General features: G+C 47.2%; 2 protein-coding genes across 2 annotated transcripts; both read left to right on the plus strand.

Moving 5' to 3' along the window:
• Positions 1-4,454: 4,454 nt before the first annotated feature.
• cldn8.2 (claudin 8.2) lies at positions 4,455-6,060 on the plus strand. Its single transcript, XM_071358103.1, has one exon. It carries the CDS (start codon positions 4,589-4,591, stop codon positions 5,492-5,494), a length of 906 nt encoding a protein of 301 aa, XP_071214204.1. The 5' UTR covers positions 4,455-4,588; the 3' UTR covers positions 5,495-6,060.
• A 6,376-nt stretch (positions 6,061-12,436) lies between these two features.
• Positions 12,437-14,961, plus strand: cldn8.1 (claudin 8.1). Its single transcript, XM_071358104.1, has one exon. The coding sequence runs from the start codon at positions 12,634-12,636 to the stop codon at positions 13,405-13,407; it is 774 nt and encodes a 257-aa protein (XP_071214205.1). The 5' UTR covers positions 12,437-12,633; the 3' UTR covers positions 13,408-14,961.
• Positions 14,962-22,138: the final 7,177 nt, after the last annotated feature.

The following is a 22,138-nucleotide window of genomic DNA, read 5'->3' on the forward strand; positions in this document are numbered from 1 at the left end:
CTCCCTGTATATAGCCATGGTATTACCTGGTACTCTGAATATAGCCATGTTATTACCTGGTACTCCCTGTATATAGTCATGTTATTACCTGGTACTCCCTGTATATAGTCATGTTATTACCTGGTATTTCCTGTATATAGCCATGTTATTACCTGGTACTCCCTGTATATAGCCATGGTATTACCTGGTACTCCCTGTATATAGCCATGTTATTAGCTGGTACTCCCTGTATATAGCCATGTTATTACCTGGTACTCCTGTATATAGCCATGTTATTACCTGGTACTCCCTGTATATAGCCATGTTATTACCTGGTACTCACTGTATATAGCCATGTTATTACCTGCTACTCCCTGTATATAGCCACGTTATTTTCTACTCCCTGTATATAGCCACGTTATTTTCTACTCCCTGTATATAGTCGTGTTATTTTCTACTTCCTGTATATAGTCGTGTTATTTTCTACTCCCTGTATATAGCTGTGTTATTTTCTACTTCCTGTATATAGCCATGGTATTTTCTACTTCCTGTATATAGTCATGTTATTTTCTACTTCCTGTATATAGCCACGTTATTTTCTACTCCCTGTATATAGTCGTGTTATTTTCTACTTCCTGTATATAGTCGTGTTATTTTCTACTCCCTGTATATAGCTGTGTTATTTTCTACTTCCTGTATATAGCCATGGTATTTTCTACTTCCTGTATATAGCCATGTTATTTTCTACTTCCTGTATATAGCCATGTTATTTTCTACTTCCTGTATATAGTCATGTTATTTTCTACTTCTTGTATATAGTCATGTTATTTTTCTACTCCCTGTATATAGTCATGTTATTTTCTACTCCCTGTATATAGCCATGTTATTTTCTACTCCCTGTATATAGCCATGTTATTTTCTACTCCCTGTATATAGTCATGTTATTTTCTACTTCCTGTGTATAGCCATGTTATTTTTTCCTCCCTGTATAAAGCCATGTTATTTTCTACTTCCTGTATATAGTCATGTTATTTTCTACTTCCTGTGTATAGCCATGTTATTTTTTCCTCCCTGTATAAAGCCATGTTATTGTCTACTCCTTGTATATAGCCATGTTATGTTCTACTCCCTGTAAATAATTCTTGTATACCATCAGATCTTGGCTGATTTCTTTTGAATTGCTACTCCACTGTATCTCTATACTGACATTTAGCTTGTTTGATTGCCTTGTGGAGTGAATAACTACACTGTTTATATTCTGCCATATTCTGGGGATTAAATATAACTACAGTACAAGACCTCAGAAAAATAAATTGTAGACCTCCACAAGTCTGGTTCATCCTTGGGAGAAATTTCCAAACTCTTGAAGGTACCACGTTCATCTGTACAAACAATAGTACACAAGTATAAACAACATGGGACCACGCAGCCGTCATACCGCTCAGGAAGGAGACGCGTTCTGTCTCCTAGAGATGAACGTACTTTGGTGTGAAAAGTGCAAATCAATCACAGAACAACAGCAAAGGACCTTGTGAAGATGCTGGAGGAAACAGGTACAAAATTATCTATATCCACAGTAAAACGAATCCTATATCAACATAACCTGAAAGGCCGCTCAGCAAGGAAGAAGCCACTGCTCCGAAACCGCCATATAAAAGCCAGACTACGGTTTGCAACTGCACATGGGGACAAAGATCGTACTTTTTGGAGAAATGTCCTCTGGCCTGATGAAACAAAAATAGAACTGTTTGGCCATAATGGCAGCATCATGTTGTGGGGGTGCTTTGCTGCAGGAGGGACTGGTGCACTTCACAAAATAGATGACATCATGATGGAGGAAATTTATGTGGATATTTTTGAAGCAACATCTCAAGACATCAGTCAGGAAGTTAAAGCTTGGTCGCAAATGGGTCTTCCAAATGAACAATGACCCCAAGCATACTTCCAATGTTGTAGCAAAATGGCTTAAGGACAACAAAGTCAAGGTATTTGAGTGGCCATCACAAAGCCCTGACCTCAAACCTCTCGAACATTTGTGGGCAGAACTGAAAAAGCGTGTGCGAGCAAGGAGGCCTACAAACCTGACTCAGTTACACCAGCTCTGTCAGGAGGAATGGGCCAAAATTCACCCAATTTATTGTGGGAAGCTTGTGGAAGGCTACCCGAAACGTTTGACCCAAGTTAAACAAATTAAAGGCAATGCTACCAAATAATAATTGAGTGTATGTAAACTTCTGACCCACTGGGAATGTGATGAAAGGAATAAAAGCTGAAATTAATCATTCTCTCTACTATTATTCTGACATTTCACATTCTTAAAATATAGTGGTGGTCCTAACTGACCTAAGACAAGGAATTTTTACTAGGATTAAATGTCAGGAATTGTGAAACAGCTTAGTCAAATACATTTCAACTAAGTTTATGTAAACTTCCAACTTCAACTGTATGAGGCAGGTACTACAGACAATCACCGACTACAAAAGGAAACCTGCCACGTCGCCGGACAGGCTAAAACACATTCTTCTTCTTCACGGCCCGCTACCAAGGACTGTGGGCTCTCCTTCTCCGTGGCCGACGTGATTAAAACATTTAAACGTGTTAACCCTCGCAAGGCTGCCCGCCGAGACGGCATCCCTAGCCGCGTCCTCAGAGCATGCGTAGACAAGCTGGCTGGTGTGTTTACGGGCATATTCAATCTCTCCTTATCTCAGTCTGCTGTCCCCATATGCTTCAAGATGGCTACTATTGTTCCTGTACCCAAGCAGGCAAAGATACCAGAACTTAATGACTATCGCCCCGCAGCACTCACTTCTGTTATCATGAAGTGCTTTGAGAGACTAGTCAAGGATCATATCACCTCTACCTTACCCGCCACTCTAGACCCACTTCAATTTGCTTACCGCCCCAATAGATCCACAGACGATGCAATGACATCGGGTGCTGTAGGTGTCTTGGAGGGGGGTAGTTTGCCCCCGGTAAAGCTCATGAGCCAGAGGAGAGAGTGCTCTGATTTTATTTGAGTACTTTACACATTAAGAACTTGAATTATTGACAACAACAACTGTACCCTTGGCTTGTATACACACACTCTTCCTGTGAAGGGAACACCACACTTTTCCTGTGAAGGGAACACCACACAGGAGTAATTAACTCTCTCTCTCTCTGTGTGTGTGTGTGTGTGTGTGTGTGTGTGTGTGTGTGTGTGTGTGTGTGTGTGTGTGTGTGTGTGTGTGTGTGTGTGTGTGTGTGTGTGTGTGTGTGTGTGTGTGTGTGTGTGTGTGTGTGTGTGTGTGTGTGTGTGTGAATCGCAGAAGGGAATGTGGTATCCTCCTGCTGTGTATCTGCAGTGTTACACTGTTATAAAGCGCTACTGTGTCGTACCAAGGTACAACACATCGCTGTGATTAGGATGAACACTGTTCCTGAGTTCCTTGTTCCTTCCTTGTACCATGGTACAACACATCGCTGTGATTAGGATGAACCCTGTTCCTGAGTTCCTTGTTCATTCCTTGTACCATGGTACAACACATCGCTGTGATTAGGATGAACACTGTTCCTGAGTTCCTTGTTCCTTCCTTGTACCAAGGTACAACACATCGCTGTGATTAGGATGAACCCTGTTCCTGAGTTCCTTGTTCATTCCTTGTACCATGGTACAACACATCGCTGTGATTAGGATGAACCCTGTTCCTGAGTTCCTTGTTCATTCCTTGTACCATGGTACAACACATCGCTGTGATTAGGATGAACCCTGTTCCTGAGTTCCTTGTTCCTTCCTTGTACCATGGTACAACACATCGCTGTGATTAGGATGAACACTGTTCCTGAGTTCCTTGTTCCTTCCTTGTACCATGGTACAACACATCGCTGTGATTAGGATGAACACTGTTCCTGAGTTCCTTGTTCCTTCCTTGTACCAAGGTACAACACATCGCTGTGATTAGGATGAACACTGCTCCTGAGTTCCTTGTTCCTTCCTTGTTTTTACTGTTTCTTTTCACTCTGATCTGATGTATTCACTAGATTGTGTTGTTGCTTGAGACATAGTGGTTGTGTGGTTAAAAGTATAGCAAACATTATTAGACAATAGAAATGATCTTGATCAATTACTATGATGATGATGATGATGATGATGAGTTCCTGGGCATTTGAGAAGATTGTTTGTATTGTTAACTTTTTAGTTACACCTTCTAGTAAGAATAAGTGATGTAATCATTGCTTGTTTAGTTTTTTTTGAGTCGTACTGTTGTGTTCCTACTTCATTAATAACAGTAACAATCTGCTTCGTCACTTTAGTACATTCACAGAATAATCCACGTACTATACTCCTTCGGAGAGTCATTGTCTCTGTGAAATCTGGTTTCAACAGCTTTCAAAATCAACTTGTTTGTGTCGTCAAAATCAAGTAGGGCCAGTTTCTCTGTCCTTCACTTATCTGATGTCATAAAGCACCTGAACCAGAAGAGTAGCATCGTTAGCATACTCTCTGTAGAGTGTATCACCTAGACATCTGGCTCCTGTCCTCTCATTTAGTTCAGCGGTGAGATAGAGGCAGGAGAGTTGTGACACGCCAGTCCTCGGTAGCTTCTCTAACCGACAGGCAGCCAACATGGACCGGTCCTACATGGGCAGTGCCACCGCTTACAGTGTCTACGGGAAGCCGCCTCAGTCCTACTTTGACCCGGCCTACGATGAGAAAGCAGCCAAGTCGTACATGGACTCAGTGTACGAGGAGAAGAAGAAAGTAGAGAAGCAGGCCCGCTCCGAGGCCGTCTGCTGCGAGGTCGTGGCGCTGGTCTTCGGATTCGTCGGCCTGATCGGTGTCTCCGCGGTGACCGGCTTGCCCATGTGGAAGGTGACAGCATTTATCCAGGAGAACATCATCGTCATGGAGACGCGCTGGGAGGGCCTGTGGATGAACTGCTATAGACAAGCCAACATCAGGATGCAGTGCAAGGTGTACGACTCTCTGCTGTTCCTCCCTGCGGACCTGCAGGCGGCCAGAGGCCTCATGTGCTCCTCCGTAGCTGTGTCCGCCATCGCTCTGATCCTCTCTGCCGTGGGGATGAAGTGTACCAAGGTGGTGGACCACCGGCCTCGTACCAAACACATCATCCTGGTGACCGGGGGATGCCTGTTCCTCGTGGGTTGTGTCACCACCATCATCCCAGTCTCTTGGACGGCCAACGTGATCATCCGTGACTTCTACAACCCCCTGCTGATCGACGCCCAGCGCAGGGAGCTGGGAGAGGCGCTCTACATCGGATGGGTGACTTCTGCTCTGCTGTTTGTGGCTGGGGTCATACTGCTGTGTCGCCACGCACCCCGGGTAGGAGACGATGAGATGGAGAGGATGGTCAACGGGCCTGGGTACATCTACCAGCCTGGAGTGAACTACCAGCCTGGAGTAAACTACCAGCAGGGTTCAGCATACGCATACCAGCCATATTCCTACCAACCCAACTACTCAGCTCCACCCGGATCTGTGGTCTACGCTCCTAACCAGTACATGTGAGAGAAACCCATCCCAGAACAACATGGACTTGAGACTTACCTTGTCTGCTTGGAACCAAGCATTAAAAGTGCAAATAAATATAACTGAACTCATATTGTTTAAATAGAATATAATTCATTTTAGTAGAATTTATAAAACAGAACTCATATTGTTACATAGAATATAATTAATTTGAGTTCTTTGGATCCAAGCGTTGTTGAAATGTCAGAGTGGGGAGGAAGAGACATAGACACTGATCTGGCTAGAAGTGTCTTGCTGGAAATGGCCCAATCGTTGATTATTTAGTTCAGAGAGAGAGAGAACATCATTAAGCAGACCTATATTCCCTGTATGTGTTGTGTGTCTATGTGTTCAACTGTAGGTGGGAGTTATGTGTTTAATTGTGTAAATATACTTGTCAGTTATGTGTATTGTGCAAATATTGAGCAAATATTGTCCGACCAATAGCTGTGGAATAATGTGGTTAAGCAAAAAGGACTTCACAAGTTTCCACTAATATTGACCAAACAACTTACCAAACCCCTGTTTGTTTACCTGCTATTTTCATAATAAAAGGTTTGTTTAAATTATGTTTTCAGTTTTTTACAGCACTGGCCTAAATTGAGGCCAATTTGGTTCACAATAAAAAAACGACATAACTTTTTCCTTAAAAAAAAAAAATCTAAACCATTTGAAGATTTTAAAATGAACATTCCGGGTTAATTACACGTTATCTACGATCCTCCTAACCAAAAACCAGTCATTACTTTTATGTAGTCAGAGAATGGCTTGTTCCTCACTCAACCAGTTCCTGTCCTCTCTGGTGGAATGCGAGGTTTAGAATGCGCCAGTCTATCTTTGTTGTCATTGGAAATGTACCTGAACGCAACAGGCTAAACCAGACTGGTCCTGAATGACTCACCCAAACACATTCAAACCATGATGCAAATCTATCTAACCAGAGAGTACTATGTCAGGGAAGAAAGAAAGGAATGACCACTGAGCTCACAACACCTGAGCCAACAGGATACAGACAGACACAGAGACAGACAGATGGATTCATACCCAAAACCGTAGTACAGCAATAGTAGCAGAGGAAGATGGAGTCTAATAGATGTTTAATTCAGGAAGTGAATTGAAACGTAATGTATGGGGTACTATAGTGTTTTGTTTTGGGTCATATACCCAGCAGATTCCTGGGAGACTCTTAAAGCTCTATCAGTCACTAAGATCAGTCCCTTGTAAAACAGGATCCAGTCAGGAGAGTAAACTGAGCCCTTGAATAAACAGTGTGTGTTAGAGAGAGACACACACACACACACACACACACACACACACACACACACACACACACACACACACACACACACACACACACACACACACACACACACACACACACACACACACACACACACACACACACACACACACACACACACACACACACATACACACACACACACACACACACACACACACACACACACAGTTTTTTTTACACGGACTCTCTTGCAATGCCTTTACCCACACACTGACTGGACTCTACCCACACACTGACTGGACTCTACCCACACACTGACTGGACTCTACCCACACACTGACTGGACTCTACCCACACACTGACTGGACTCTACCCACACTGACTGGACTCTACCCACACACTGACTGGACTCTACCCACACTGACTGGACTCTACCCACACACTGACTGGACTCTACCCACACTGACTGGACTCTACCCACACTGACTGGACTCTACCCACACACTGACTGGACTCTACCCACACACTGACTGGACTCTACCTACACACTGACTGGACTCTACCCACACACTGACTGGACTCTACCCACACACTGACTGGACTCTACCCACACACTGACTGGACTCTACCCACACACTGACTGGACTCTACCAACACACTGACTGGACTCTACCCACACACTGACTGGACTCTACCCACACACTGACTGGACTCTACCCACACTGACTGGACTCTACCCACACTGACTGGACTCTACCCACACACTGACTGGACTCTACCCACACACTGACTGGACTCTACCCACACACTGACTGGACTCTACCCACACTGACTAGACTCTACCCACACACTGACTGGACTCTACCCACACACTGACTGGACTCTACCAACACACTGACTGGACTCTACCCACACACTGACTGGACTCTACCTACACACTGACTGGACTCTACCCACACACTGACTGGACTCTACCTACACTGACTAGACTCTACCCACACACTGACTGGACTCTACCCACACACTGACTGGACTCTACCCACACACTGACTAGACTCTACCCACACACTGACTAGACTCTACCCACACACTGACTAGACTCTACCCACACACTGACTGGACTCTACCAACACACTGACTGGACTCTACCCACACGCTGACTGGACTCTACCCACACACTGACTGGACTCTACCCACACGCTGACTGGACTCTACCCACACACTGACTGGACTCTACCCACACGCTGACTGGACTCTACCCACACACTGACTGGACTCTACCCACACGCTGACTGGACTCTACCTACACACTGACTGGACTCTACCCACACGCTGACTGGACTCTACCCACACACTGACTGGACTCTACCCACATACTGACTGGACTCTACCCACACACTGACTAGACTCTACCCACACACTGACTGGACTCTACCCACACACTGACTAGACTCTACCCACACACTGACTGGACTCTACCCACACACTGACTAGACTCTACCCACACACTGACTGGACTCTACCCACACACTGACTAGACTCTACCCACACACTGACTGGACTCTACCCACACACTGACTGGACTCTACCCACACACTGACTGGACTCTACCCACACACTGACTGGACTCTACCCACACACTGACTGGACTCTACCCACACACTGACTGGACTCTACCCACACTGACTAGACTCTACCCACACACTGACTGGACTCTACCCACAAACTGACTGGACTCTACCCACACACTGACTGGACTCTACCCACACACTGACTGGACTCTACCTATACACTGACTGGACTCTACCCACACACTGACTGGACTCTACCTACACTGACTAGACTCTACCCACACACTGACTGGACTCTACCCACACACTGACTGGACTCTACCCACACACTGACTAGACTCTACCCACACACTGACTGGACTCTACCTACACACTGACTGGACTCTACCAACACACTGACTGGACTCTACCCACACACTGACTGGACTCTACCTACACACTGACTGGACTCTACCCACACACTGACTGGACTCTACCCACACTGACTAGACTCTACCCACACAATGACTGGACTCTACCCACACACTGACTGGACTCTACCCACACACTGACTAGACTCTACCCACACACTGACTGGACTCTACCTACACACTGACTGGACTCTACCAACACACTGACTGGACTCTACCCACACACTGACTGGACTCTACCTACACACTGACTGGACTCTACCCACACACTGACTGGACTCTACCCACACACTGACTGGACTCTACCCACACACTGACTGGACTCTACCCACACACTGACTGGACTCTACCCACACACTGACTGGACTCTAACCACACACTGACTGGACTCTACCCACACACTGACTGGACTCTACCTACACACTGACTGGACTCTACCCACACTGACTGGACTCTACCCACACACTGACTGGACTCTACCCACACACTGACTGGACTCTACCCACACACTGACTGGACTCTACCCACACACTGACTGGACTCTACCCACACTGACTGGACTCTACCCACACACTGACTGGACTCTACCCACACTGACTGGACTCTACCCACACTGACTGGACTCTACCCACACACTGACTGGACTCTACCCACACACTGACTGGACTCTACCCACACTGACTGGACTCTACCCACACACTGACTGGACTCTACCTACACACTGACTGGACTCTACCCACACTGACTGGACTCTACCCACACACTGACTGGACTCTACCTACACACTGACTGGACTCTACCCACACACTGACTGGACTCTACCTACACACTGACTGGACTCTACCCACACTGACTGGACTCTACCCACACTGACTGGACTCTACCCACACGCTGACTGGACTCTACCCACACACTGACTGGACTCTACCTACACACTGACTGGACTCTACCCACACACTGACTGGACTCTACCCACACACTGACTGGACTCTACCCACACACTGACTGGACTCTACCCACACACTGACTGGACTCTACCTACACACTGACTGGACTCTACCCACACACTGACTGGACTCTACCTACACACTGACTGGACTCTACCCACACACTGACTGGACTCTACCCACACTGACTGGACTCTACCCACACACTGACTGGACTCTACCCACACTGACTGGACTCTACCCACACACTGACTAGACTCTACCCACACACTGACTGGACTCTACCCACACACTGACTGGACTCTACCCACACACTGACTGGACTCTACCCACACACTGACTGGACTCTACACACACTGACTGGACTCTACACACACACTGACTGGACTCTACCCACACACTGACTGGACTCTACCAAAACACACTGACTGGACTCTACCCACACACTGACTGGACTCTACCCACACACTGACTGGACTCTACCCACACACTGACTGGACTCTACCCACATACTGACTGGACTCTACCCACACACTGACTAGACTCTACCCACACACTGACTAGACTCTACCTACACACTGACTGGACTCTACCCACACTGACTGGACTCTACCTACACACTGACTAGACTCTACCCACACACTGACTGGACTCTACCCACACACTGACTGGACTCTACCTACACACTGACTGGACTCTACCCACACACTGACTGGACTCTACCCACACACTGACTGGACTCTACCCACACTGACTGGACTCTACCCACACACTGACTGGACTCTACCCACACACTGACTGGACTCTACCTACACACTGACTGGACTCTACCCACACTGACTGGACTCTACCCACACACTGACTGGACTCTACCCACACACTGACTGGACTCTACCCACACACTGACTGGACTCTACCCACACACTGACTGGACTCTACCCACACACTGACTGGACTCTACCCACACTGACTGGACTCTACCCACACACTGACTGGACTCTACCTACACACTGACTGGACTCTACCCACACTGACTGGACTCTACCCACACACTGACTGGACTCTACCTACACACTGACTGGACTCTACCCACACACTGACTGGACTCTACCTACACACTGACTGGACTCTACCCACACTGACTGGACTCTACCCACACTGACTGGACTCTACCCACACGCTGACTGGACTCTACCCACACACTGACTGGACTCTACCTACACACTGACTGGACTCTACCCACACACTGACTGGACTCTACCCACACACTGACTGGACTCTACCCACACACTGACTGGACTCTACCCACACACTGACTGGACTCTACCTACACACTGACTGGACTCTACCCACACACTGACTGGACTCTACCTACACACTGACTGGACTCTACCCACACACTGACTGGACTCTACCCACACTGACTGGACTCTACCCACACACTGACTGGACTCTACCCACACTGACTGGACTCTACCCACACACTGACTAGACTCTACCCACACACTGACTGGACTCTACCCACACACTGACTGGACTCTACCCACACACTGACTGGACTCTACCCACACACTGACTGGACTCTACCCACACACTGACTGGACTCTACACACACTGACTGGACTCTACACACACACTGACTGGACTCTACCCACACACTGACTGGACTCTACCAAAACACACTGACTGGACTCTACCCACACACTGACTGGACTCTACCCACACACTGACTGGACTCTACCCACACACTGACTGGACTCTACCCACATACTGACTGGACTCTACCCACACACTGACTAGACTCTACCCACACACTGACTAGACTCTACCTACACACTGACTGGACTCTACCCACACTGACTGGACTCTACCTACACACTGACTAGACTCTACCCACACACTGACTGGACTCTACCCACACACTGACTGGACTCTACCTACACACTGACTGGACTCTACCTACACACTGACTGGACTCTACCCACACTGACTGGACTCTACCCACACTGACTGGACTCTACCCACACACTGACTGGACTCTACCCACACACTGACTGGACTCTACCTACACACTGACTGGACTCTACCCACACTGACTGGACTCTACCCACACACTCACTAGACTCTACCCACACACTCACACATACACACACTCAAAGACACAAAACACACAGGCATATTGACGCCACACACTCACACACAGACACACTTTCACACTCATCACCTACGCTGCTGCTACTCTGTTTATTATATATGCTGATTGCTTTGTTACTTTTACCCCTACTGTACCTACATGTACATATTACCTCAACTACCTCATACCCCAGCGCATTGACTAAGTACCGCTACTCCTTGTATCTAGCCTCGTTATTTTATTGTGTCACACACACACACACACACACACACACACACACACACACACACACACACACACACACACACACACACTCACACTCACTCACTCACTCACTCACTCACTCACTCACTCACTCACTCACTCACTCACTCACTCACTCACTCACTCACTCACTCACTCACTCACTCACTCACTCACTCACTCACTCACTCACTCACTCACTCACTCACTCACTCTCCTCCTTCCCCTCCTCCTACAGCTCCCAGATCTACTGTTACAATAGAACAACACTTCCTGTCCCCAAGGATTCTGTCTCCTAGCAACAGACCCAGTACCCTCCCATTAATCTGTCCTGACCAGGGGAAGAGAGGGAGGGAGGAGGCTATACAGGGGCACACCTATCACCTGTACACCTATCAGCTCCTCTCATCTTCCAACGGGATGCAAAACTTCTCCGGAGAGGAAGGAGGGAAGCAGCTCCTCACTATAGTCAGATCTTACTGCCGCTCCCTTCAGCCTGTTGACTCGGTTGGTTAGTTAGACACTAGTGCGACTCTCCTCGGCCTGTTGACTATTAGGTCTAGGTGAGTTAGGCAGGACAGAGTGAGGACCATGGCCAACTCAGCTCTGGAGATCATTGGCTTGTTACTGTCTCTCATTGGTCTGATCGGGACAGCTGCCAGCACGGGGATGCCCATGTGGCGCGTGACGGCTTTCATCGGCGAGAACATCATCGTGTTCGAGACGCGCTACGAGGGTCTGTGGATGAATTGCTTTAGACAGGCCAACATCAGGATGCAGTGTAAAGTGTACGACTCCCTCCTGGCTCTGCCCCCAGACCTGCAGGCGGCCAGGGGTCTGATGTGCTGTGCCTTGGCCCTGGCAGGGGTAGGGCTGCTCATCTCTATCCTGGGCTTACAGTGCACGGCCTGCATCCGGGACAACGACCGGGCAAAACGCACGGTGCTCATCATCGCTGGCAGCATGATCCTCGGGGCCTGCGTTTGCATCATCATCCCAGTCTCCTGGACGGGTCACGCTATCATCCGTGACTTCTACAACCCCCTGCTGATCGACGCCCAGCGCAGGGAGCTGGGCGAAGCTCTCTACATCGGATGGGTCTCCTCTGCCTTCCTCTTCGCCGGCGGCTGCATGTTCTGCTGCTGTAACGTCAAAGAGGATAAAAGGCAAGACAAGTACATGTACTCCAGGAACAGCCCTAGCCAATACATGTCTTACGCGCCTCAAACACAGTACCTGCCACAGTACCAGCCCCAGCTCCAGCCCCAGCCTCTACAGAGGCAGCTGTCCAGTTACAGCTACCCCGGCTCCAACCACTACCCCTCCAGGTACCCCTCGGAACGCAGCGCTGTGGCTTACCTCTGAGTGTTGAGACTAAAGGGAGGGAAAGAGACTTAGTGTTTTAATACAGACTGGAGAAACTGACGTGTTCTCATGGGGTACGGTTTGAGAGAAGCCTTTTAGTTGTTAAAAGATGCATATCAGCATAAAGTAAGAGATGATTGTAATACACTGTGAAACTCACAAAGAGAGGATTAATTGTAAAAGTATCATAAGATGCATTTCGGTTGAGAAAAAAAAAACGTGTCTATCGGATTTGTTTGTAAGAAAGCTGTTTAAAGATACTAAATACACTTATAATAGATTAACTGTGAACTCAGAAAGAGAATACTTTGAGGGAACCTTAATCCCCCCCCCCCAAAAAAATTATCCTTTGTTTTCATATTTGTACTTACTTTGTATTGGTGTGTATAAGCACATGTTTTTTTAATGACGCCCCTAAAGATTATTTGTGTAAATATATTTACAAATTGTGTTGATGTGGTTGTGTGCTTTGTGCAGTAAATGTAGGTTTCTTACACATAATATCCCCTTAGTTACATTAGGTGTTACATAATATGTAGCTTTTATAATGTAAAAAGCAATTGTCATTTATGCGTCCCAAAGGGCACTCTATTCCCTATTTAGTGCACTAATTTTGACCAGGGCCAGTAGGGAATAGGGTCCATAGGGTTCTGGTCAAAAGTAGTACACTATATAGGCTGCCATTAGGGATGCACCCATTATCCTTCATTTTATTATTTAATTCCTAAAGTATCTGATTAGACAAAATCATCTCCTATTGAGAGATATGTAGCTGACTGTGTGCTGTAAAGTGAAATTTCTGCTAATGTGTTTTTGGAGAACAGCAGCACAGGGCTGGCTTTCTTCCATTGGTGTCCCCCCCCCCCCCCCCCCTCTTGGCAAAGGTCCCCCTTGACAACATCAACAAACTACAAGACAGTCCTGGTTGTGTTTAAAACGCCTGTGTTGTTACTGCCATTTTGTCATGTTTGGGAGTAGACCAACAAGGACGGTATCGTTTTGTAACATTATCCCCTGCGGCATCCTATTCTCTACACATAGTGCACTACTTTTGTCCAGGGCCCTGGCCAAAAGTAGTGCACTATGTAGGGAATAGGGTGCCATTTGGGACACCTCCTCTCTGTGTTGACAGCTTGATGGAAGGACTAATGGAAGTAAATACAAGGCTGGTTGTTGAAGGTGTGGACCCAGAAGCAATAGGGTAGAACAGAGGACTTCTGTCAAAGCAAACAGAGCATAACGGACTAAGAACTAGGGCTGGGTTCAATCCCTAGGTCAGCGTTGTAGCAGGATTTTGAAATTTTAATTGACGGTAAAAGCTGAATATGTTAATAAAAGTTATTTAATTTCAAATGAATTTAAAAACGTTATTCGTTTCAATTAAGTTGAGATAAGTCTTTCAGCCTCTGGAATACGAACAAGTTTTTTCCTGAATTACTCATTGATGTTTCATTACCTGGTGCAAGCTAATGTATATAAAAGTGAATACCTTCAGAAGCAATGTAAGACTTATGATTGACACATTACTGATTAAATGAGACATTGATAACCTCATGTATTCATCCTGTTTTATTTTTTACAATGGAGAGACTGGTGGTACATAAGGAAAAGACGCATTTTGTGAAAAGCTTTCCGTTTCATTGTGAAGTGAAACTACTGAGAGGTGGTGAAATAGCTACATAGCCTAATAGCTTGTGATAATTCATAGAGGTAGAAAGAGGTTTATTTTGCATCTGTGCCATCCAATGGCTTCTGTGACAGCACGGGCAGCACCATTGAGGGCTTTCTCCATTTTAAAGTAGTCAATTTCTTCTTCTTCTACTTTGAGTTTTGTGTTGTCTGAACAGATATAAAGCCAAAGTTGGTGATATACCGCCACCTGCTGGTATGGAATGTTCGCTCAGGAGTATTGTTCATTGGCTGATCCCTCCAGATGAGCTGAATGGAATTAGGAATTATGTGATTCTTTCTTAGGCTCTGAGCTCCAACATGCAGGACTAAGTGAAATAAAACAATGAAAATGGTAATGAAAAACACAACAAAAATAGAACTATATGCATCATAATGGTATCAGTGATGAATAGAACTATATGCATCATAATGGTATCAGTGATGAATATAACTATATACATCATAATGGTAGCAGTGATGAATAGAACTATATACATCATAATGGTATCAGTGATGAATAGAACTATATACACCATAAGGGTATCAGTGATGAATAGAACTATATACATCATAATGGTATCAGTGATGAATAGAACTAAATACATCATAAGGGTATCAGTGATGAATAGAACTATATACATCATAAGGGTATCAGTGATGAATAGAACTATATACATCATAATGGTATGTGATGAATAGAACTATATACATCATAATGATATCAGTGACGAATAGAACTATATACATCATAATGGTATCAGTGATGAATAGAACTATATACATCATAATGGTGGCAGTGATGAATAGAACTATGTACATCATAATGGTATCAGTGATGAATAGAACTATATACATCATAATGGTAGCAGTGATGAATAGAACTATATACATCATAATGGTAGCAGACTGTGAGGGTCCATCGGGGACAGGCCAGATGTCTTCAGCATCCTGAGGTTGAAGAGTGGTTGTCGTGCCTTCTTCACCACGGTACCCGTGTGGTTTGACCATTTCAGCTTTTCCAAGATATGTACGCCGTAGAAGTTATTTGACCATCTCCACGGCAGCCCCGTTGATGAGGATGGGGGGCGTGTCCAGCCTGGTTCTTCCTAGAGTCCACAATCAGCTCCATTGTTTTGCTGATGTTACGGGAGAGGTTGTTTACCTGGCACCACACCGTCAGAGTGCCTACCTCCTCCCTGTAGGCTGTCTTGTCTACACACCTTCAAGAATTTCCACCAAGAGGTCCGAACGTCTTGAAGCGGTAGCTAGATAATGGGTTAATGAGTTACAGTATGTATTGGTCTTCTCTTCCACAGGCTGCCAGGGGCTTGATGTGCTACAGTATGTATTGGTCTTCTCTTCCACAGGCTGCCAGGGGCCTGATGTGCTGCTCTCTGGCCCTTTCAGGGATGGATCTACTGGGGACTCTAGCAGGGATGGATCTACTGGGGACTCTAGCAGGGATGGATCTACTGGGGACTCTAGCAGGGATGGATCTACTGGGGACTCTAGCAGGGATGGATCTACTGGGGACTCTAGCAGGGATGGATCTACTGGGGACTCTAGCAGGGATGGATCTACTGGGGACTCTAGCAGGGATGGATCTACTGGGGACTCTAGCTGGGATGGATCTACTGGGGACTCTAGCAGGGATGGATCTACTGGGGACTCTAGCAGGGATGGATCTACTGGGGACTCTAGCAGGGATGGATCTACTGGGGACTCTAGCTGGGACGGATCTACTGGGGACTCTAGCTGGGATGCGTTGCACCTCCTGCATCCAGGACAATGACCGCGCTAAGAACCTCATCCTCATGGTGGCTGGAGACATGTCGTTTCTGGTCTCTGTCTGTGTATTTATCCCAGTCTCCTGGACGGCTCACGGCATCATCCGTGACTTCTATAACCCTCCTGCCGATCAACACCCAGCGCACACTGCTGAGGGAGAAGCTCTACATCGGCTGCGTCACCGGGAGCCTTCCTCTTGGCCTCGGGGCTCCTCTTCGTCTGTCGCCGTGTCCCCTCCAACAAAGCCTTGTTGGATATCTAGCACCCAGCCAACAGGATCAACAAACCCACCGTGACACGGTACCATCCCATCTCCAGTGTCCCTAGCATGAAGGCTCACCACCTGCCCGGTCTAAACCACCACCAAAGTCACAGCTTCGATGGACACCAACACCAGTCTCTTACCAACTCTCCTTATAGCCAACAGACTGTTCCTTACTCCTACAGCCAACAGACTGTTCCTTACTACTATTGTCAACAGAGTGTTCCTTACTCCTACAGCCAACAGACTGTTCCTTACTCCTATTGTCAACAGAGTGTTCCTTACTCCTACAGCCAACAGACTGTTCCTTACTCCTATAGCCAACAGACTGTTCCTTACTCCTACAGTCAACAGACTGTTCCTTACTCCTACAGTCAACAGACTGTTCCTTACTCCTACAGCCAACAGACTGTTCCTTACTCCTACAGCCAACAGACTGTTCCTTACTCCTACAGCCAACAGACTGTTCCTTACTCCTATAGCCAACAGACTGTTCCTTACTCCTACAGCCAACAGACTGTTCCTTACTCCTACAGCCAACAGACTGTTCCTTACTCCTATAGCCAACAGACTGTTCCTTACTCCTACAGCCAACAGACTGTTCCTTACTCCTACAGCCAACAGACTGTTCCTTACTCCTACAGCCAACAGACTGTTCCTTACTCCTACAGCCAACAGACTGTTCCTTACTCCTATAGCCAACAGACTGTTCCTTACTCCTACAGCCAACAGACTGTTCCTTACTCCTACAGCCAACAGACTGTTCCTTACTCCTACAGCCAACAGACTGTTCCTTACTCCTACAGCCAACAGACTGTTCCTTACTCCTACAGCCAACAGACTGTTCCTTACTCCTACAGCCAACAGACTGTTCCTTACTCCTACAGCCAACAGACTGTTCCTTACACCTATAGCCAACAGACTGTTCCTTACTCCTACAGCCAACAGACTGTTCCTTACTCCTACAGCCAACAGACTGTTCCTTACTCCTACAGCCAACAGACTGTTCCTTACTCCTACAGCCAACAGACTGTTCCTTACTCCTACAGCCAACAGACTGTTCCTTACTCCTATAGCCAACAGACTGTTCCTTACTCCTAGAGCCAATGGATCTACTGGGGACTCTAGCAGGGATGGATCTACTGGGGACTCTAGCTGGGATGGATCTACTGGGGACTCTAGCAGGGATGGATCTACTGGGGACTCTAGCAGGGATGGATCTACTGGGGACTCTAGCAGGGATGGATCTACTGGGGACTCTAGCTGGGACGGATCTACTGGGGACTCTAGCTGGGATGCGTTGCACCTCCTGCATCCAGGACAATGACCGCGCTAAGAACCTCATCCTCATGGTGGCTGGAGACATGTCGTTTCTGGTCTCTGTCTGTGTATTTATCCCAGTCTCCTGGACGGCTCACGGCATCATCCGTGACTTCTATAACCCTCCTGCCGATCAACACCCAGCGCACACTGCTGAGGGAGAAGCTCTACATCGGCTGCGTCACCGGGAGCCTTCCTCTTGGCCTCGGGGCTCCTCTTCGTCTGTCGCCGTGTCCCCTCCAACAAAGCCTTGTTGGATATCTAGCACCCAGCCAACAGGATCAACAAACCCACCGTGACACGGTACCATCCCATCTCCAGTGTCCCTAGCATGAAGGCTCACCACCTGCCCGGTCTAAACCACCACCAAAGTCACAGCTTCGATGGACACCAACACCAGTCTCTTACCAACTCTCCTTATAGCCAACAGACTGTTCCTTACTCCTACAGCCAACAGACTGTTCCTTACTACTATTGTCAACAGAGTGTTCCTTACTCCTACAGCCAACAGACTGTTCCTTACTCCTATTGTCAACAGAGTGTTCCTTACTCCTACAGCCAACAGACTGTTCCTTACTCCTATAGCCAACAGACTGTTCCTTACTCCTACAGTCAACAGACTGTTCCTTACTCCTACAGTCAACAGACTGTTCCTTACTCCTACAGCCAACAGACTGTTCCTTACTCCTACAGCCAACAGACTGTTCCTTACTCCTACAGCCAACAGACTGTTCCTTACTCCTATAGCCAACAGACTGTTCCTTACTCCTACAGCCAACAGACTGTTCCTTACTCCTACAGCCAACAGACTGTTCCTTACTCCTATAGCCAACAGACTGTTCCTTACTCCTACAGCCAACAGACTGTTCCTTACTCCTACAGCCAACAGACTGTTCCTTACTCCTACAGCCAACAGACTGTTCCTTACTCCTACAGCCAACAGACTGTTCCTTACTCCTCCAGCCAACAGACTGTTCCTTACTCCTACAGCCAACAGACTGTTCCTTACTCCTACAGCCAACAGACTGTTCCTTACTCCTACAGCCAACAGACTGTTCCTTACTCCTACAGCCAACAGACTGTTCCTTACTCCTACAGCCAACAGACTGTTCCTTACTCCTCCAGCCAACAGACTGTTCCTTACTCCTATAGCCAACAGACTGTTCCTTACTCCTACAGCCAACAGACTGTTCCTTACTCCTACAGCCAACAGACTGTTCCTTACTCCTACAGCCAACAGACTGTTCCTTACTCCTACAGCCAACAGACTGTTCCTTACTCCTATAGCCAACAGACTGTTCCTTACTCCTATAGCCAACAGACTGTTCCTTACTCCTACAGCCAACAGACTGTTCCTTACTCCTATAGCCAACAGACTGTTCCTTACTCCTACAGCCAACAGACTGTTCCTTACTCCTATAGCCAACAGACTGTTCCTTACTCCTACAGCCAACAGACTGTTCCTTACTCCTACAGCCAACAGACTGTTCCTTACTCCTACAGCCAACAGACTGTTTCTTACTCCTACAGCCAACAGACTGTTCCTTACTCCTACAGCCAACAGACTGTTCCTTACTCCTACAGCCAACAGACTGTTCCTTACTCCTACAGCCAACAGACTGTTCCTTACTCCTACAGCCAACAGACTGTTCCTTACTCCTACAGCCAACAGACTGTTCCTTACTCCTACAGCCAACAGACTGTTCCTTACTCCTACAGCCAACAGACTGTTCCTTACTCCTACAGCCAACAGACTGTTCCTTACTCCTACAGCCAACAGACTGTTCCTTACTCCTACAGCCAACAGACTGTTCCTTACTCCTACAGCCAACAGACTGTTCCTTACTCCTACAGCCAACAGACTGTTCCTTACTCCTACAGCCAACAGACTGTTCCTTACACCTATAGCCAACAGACTGTTCCTTACTCCTACAGCCAACAGACTGTTCCTTACTCCTACAGCCAACAGACTGTTCCTTACTCCTACAGCCAACAGACTGTTCCTTACTCCTACAGCCAACAGACTGTTCCTTACTCCTACAGCCAACAGACTGTTCCTTACTCCTATAGCCAACAGACTGTTCCTTACTCCTAGAGCCAATGGATCTACTGGGGACTCTAGCAGGGATGGATCTACTGGGGACTCTAGCTGGGATGGATCTACTGGGGACTCTAGCAGGGATGGATCTACTGGGGACTCTAGCAGGGATGGATCTACTGGGGACTCTAGCAGGGATGGATCTACTGGGGACTCTAGCTGGGACGGATCTACTGGGGACTCTAGCTGGGATGCGTTGCACCTCCTGCATCCAGGACAATGACCGCGCTAAGAACCTCATCCTCATGGTGGCTGGAGACATGTCGTTTCTGGTCTCTGTCTGTGTATTTATCCCAGTCTCCTGGACGGCTCACGGCATCATCCGTGACTTCTATAACCCTCCTGCCGATCAACACCCAGCGCACACTGCTGAGGGAGAAGCTCTACATCGGCTGCGTCACCGGGAGCCTTCCTCTTGGCCTCGGGGCTCCTCTTCGTCTGTCGCCGTGTCCCCTCCAACAAAGCCTTGTTGGATATCTAGCACCCAGCCAACAGGATCAACAAACCCACCGTGACACGGTACCATCCCATCTCCAGTGTCCCTAGCATGAAGGCTCACCACCTGCCCGGTCTAAACCACCACCAAAGTCACAGCTTCGATGGACACCAACACCAGTCTCTTACCAACTCTCCTTATAGCCAACAGACTGTTCCTTACTCCTACAGCCAACAGACTGTTCCTTACTACTATTGTCAACAGAGTGTTCCTTACTCCTACAGCCAACAGACTGTTCCTTACTCCTATTGTCAACAGAGTGTTCCTTACTCCTACAGCCAACAGACTGTTCCTTACTCCTATAGCCAACAGACTGTTCCTTACTCCTACAGTCAACAGACTGTTCCTTACTCCTACAGTCAACAGACTGTTCCTTACTCCTACAGCCAACAGACTGTTCCTTACTCCTACAGCCAACAGACTGTTCCTTACTCCTACAGCCAACAGACTGTTCCTTACTCCTATAGCCAACAGACTGTTCCTTACTCCTACAGCCAACAGACTGTTCCTTACTCCTACAGCCAACAGACTGTTCCTTACTCCTATAGCCAACAGACTGTTCCTTACTCCTACAGCCAACAGACTGTTCCTTACTCCTACAGCCAACAGACTGTTCCTTACTCCTACAGCCAACAGACTGTTCCTTACTCCTACAGCCAACAGACTGTTCCTTACTCCTCCAGCCAACAGACTGTTCCTTACTCCTACAGCCAACAGACTGTTCCTTACTCCTACAGCCAACAGACTGTTCCTTACTCCTACAGCCAACAGACTGTTCCTTACTCCTACAGCCAACAGACTGTTCCTTACTCCTACAGCCAACAGACTGTTCCTTACTCCTCCAGCCAACAGACTGTTCCTTACTCCTATAGCCAACAGACTGTTCCTTACTCCTACAGCCAACAGACTGTTCCTTACTCCTACAGCCAACAGACTGTTCCTTACTCCTACAGCCAACAGACTGTTCCTTACTCCTACAGCCAACAGACTGTTCCTTACTCCTATAGCCAACAGACTGTTCCTTACTCCTATAGCCAACAGACTGTTCCTTACTCCTACAGCCAACAGACTGTTCCTTACTCCTATAGCCAACAGA

The sequence above is a fragment of the Salvelinus alpinus genome, chromosome 21 (genome assembly GCF_045679555.1).
Source record: "Salvelinus alpinus chromosome 21, SLU_Salpinus.1, whole genome shotgun sequence".
NCBI classification, from domain to species: Eukaryota; Metazoa; Chordata; class Actinopteri; order Salmoniformes; family Salmonidae; genus Salvelinus; species Salvelinus alpinus.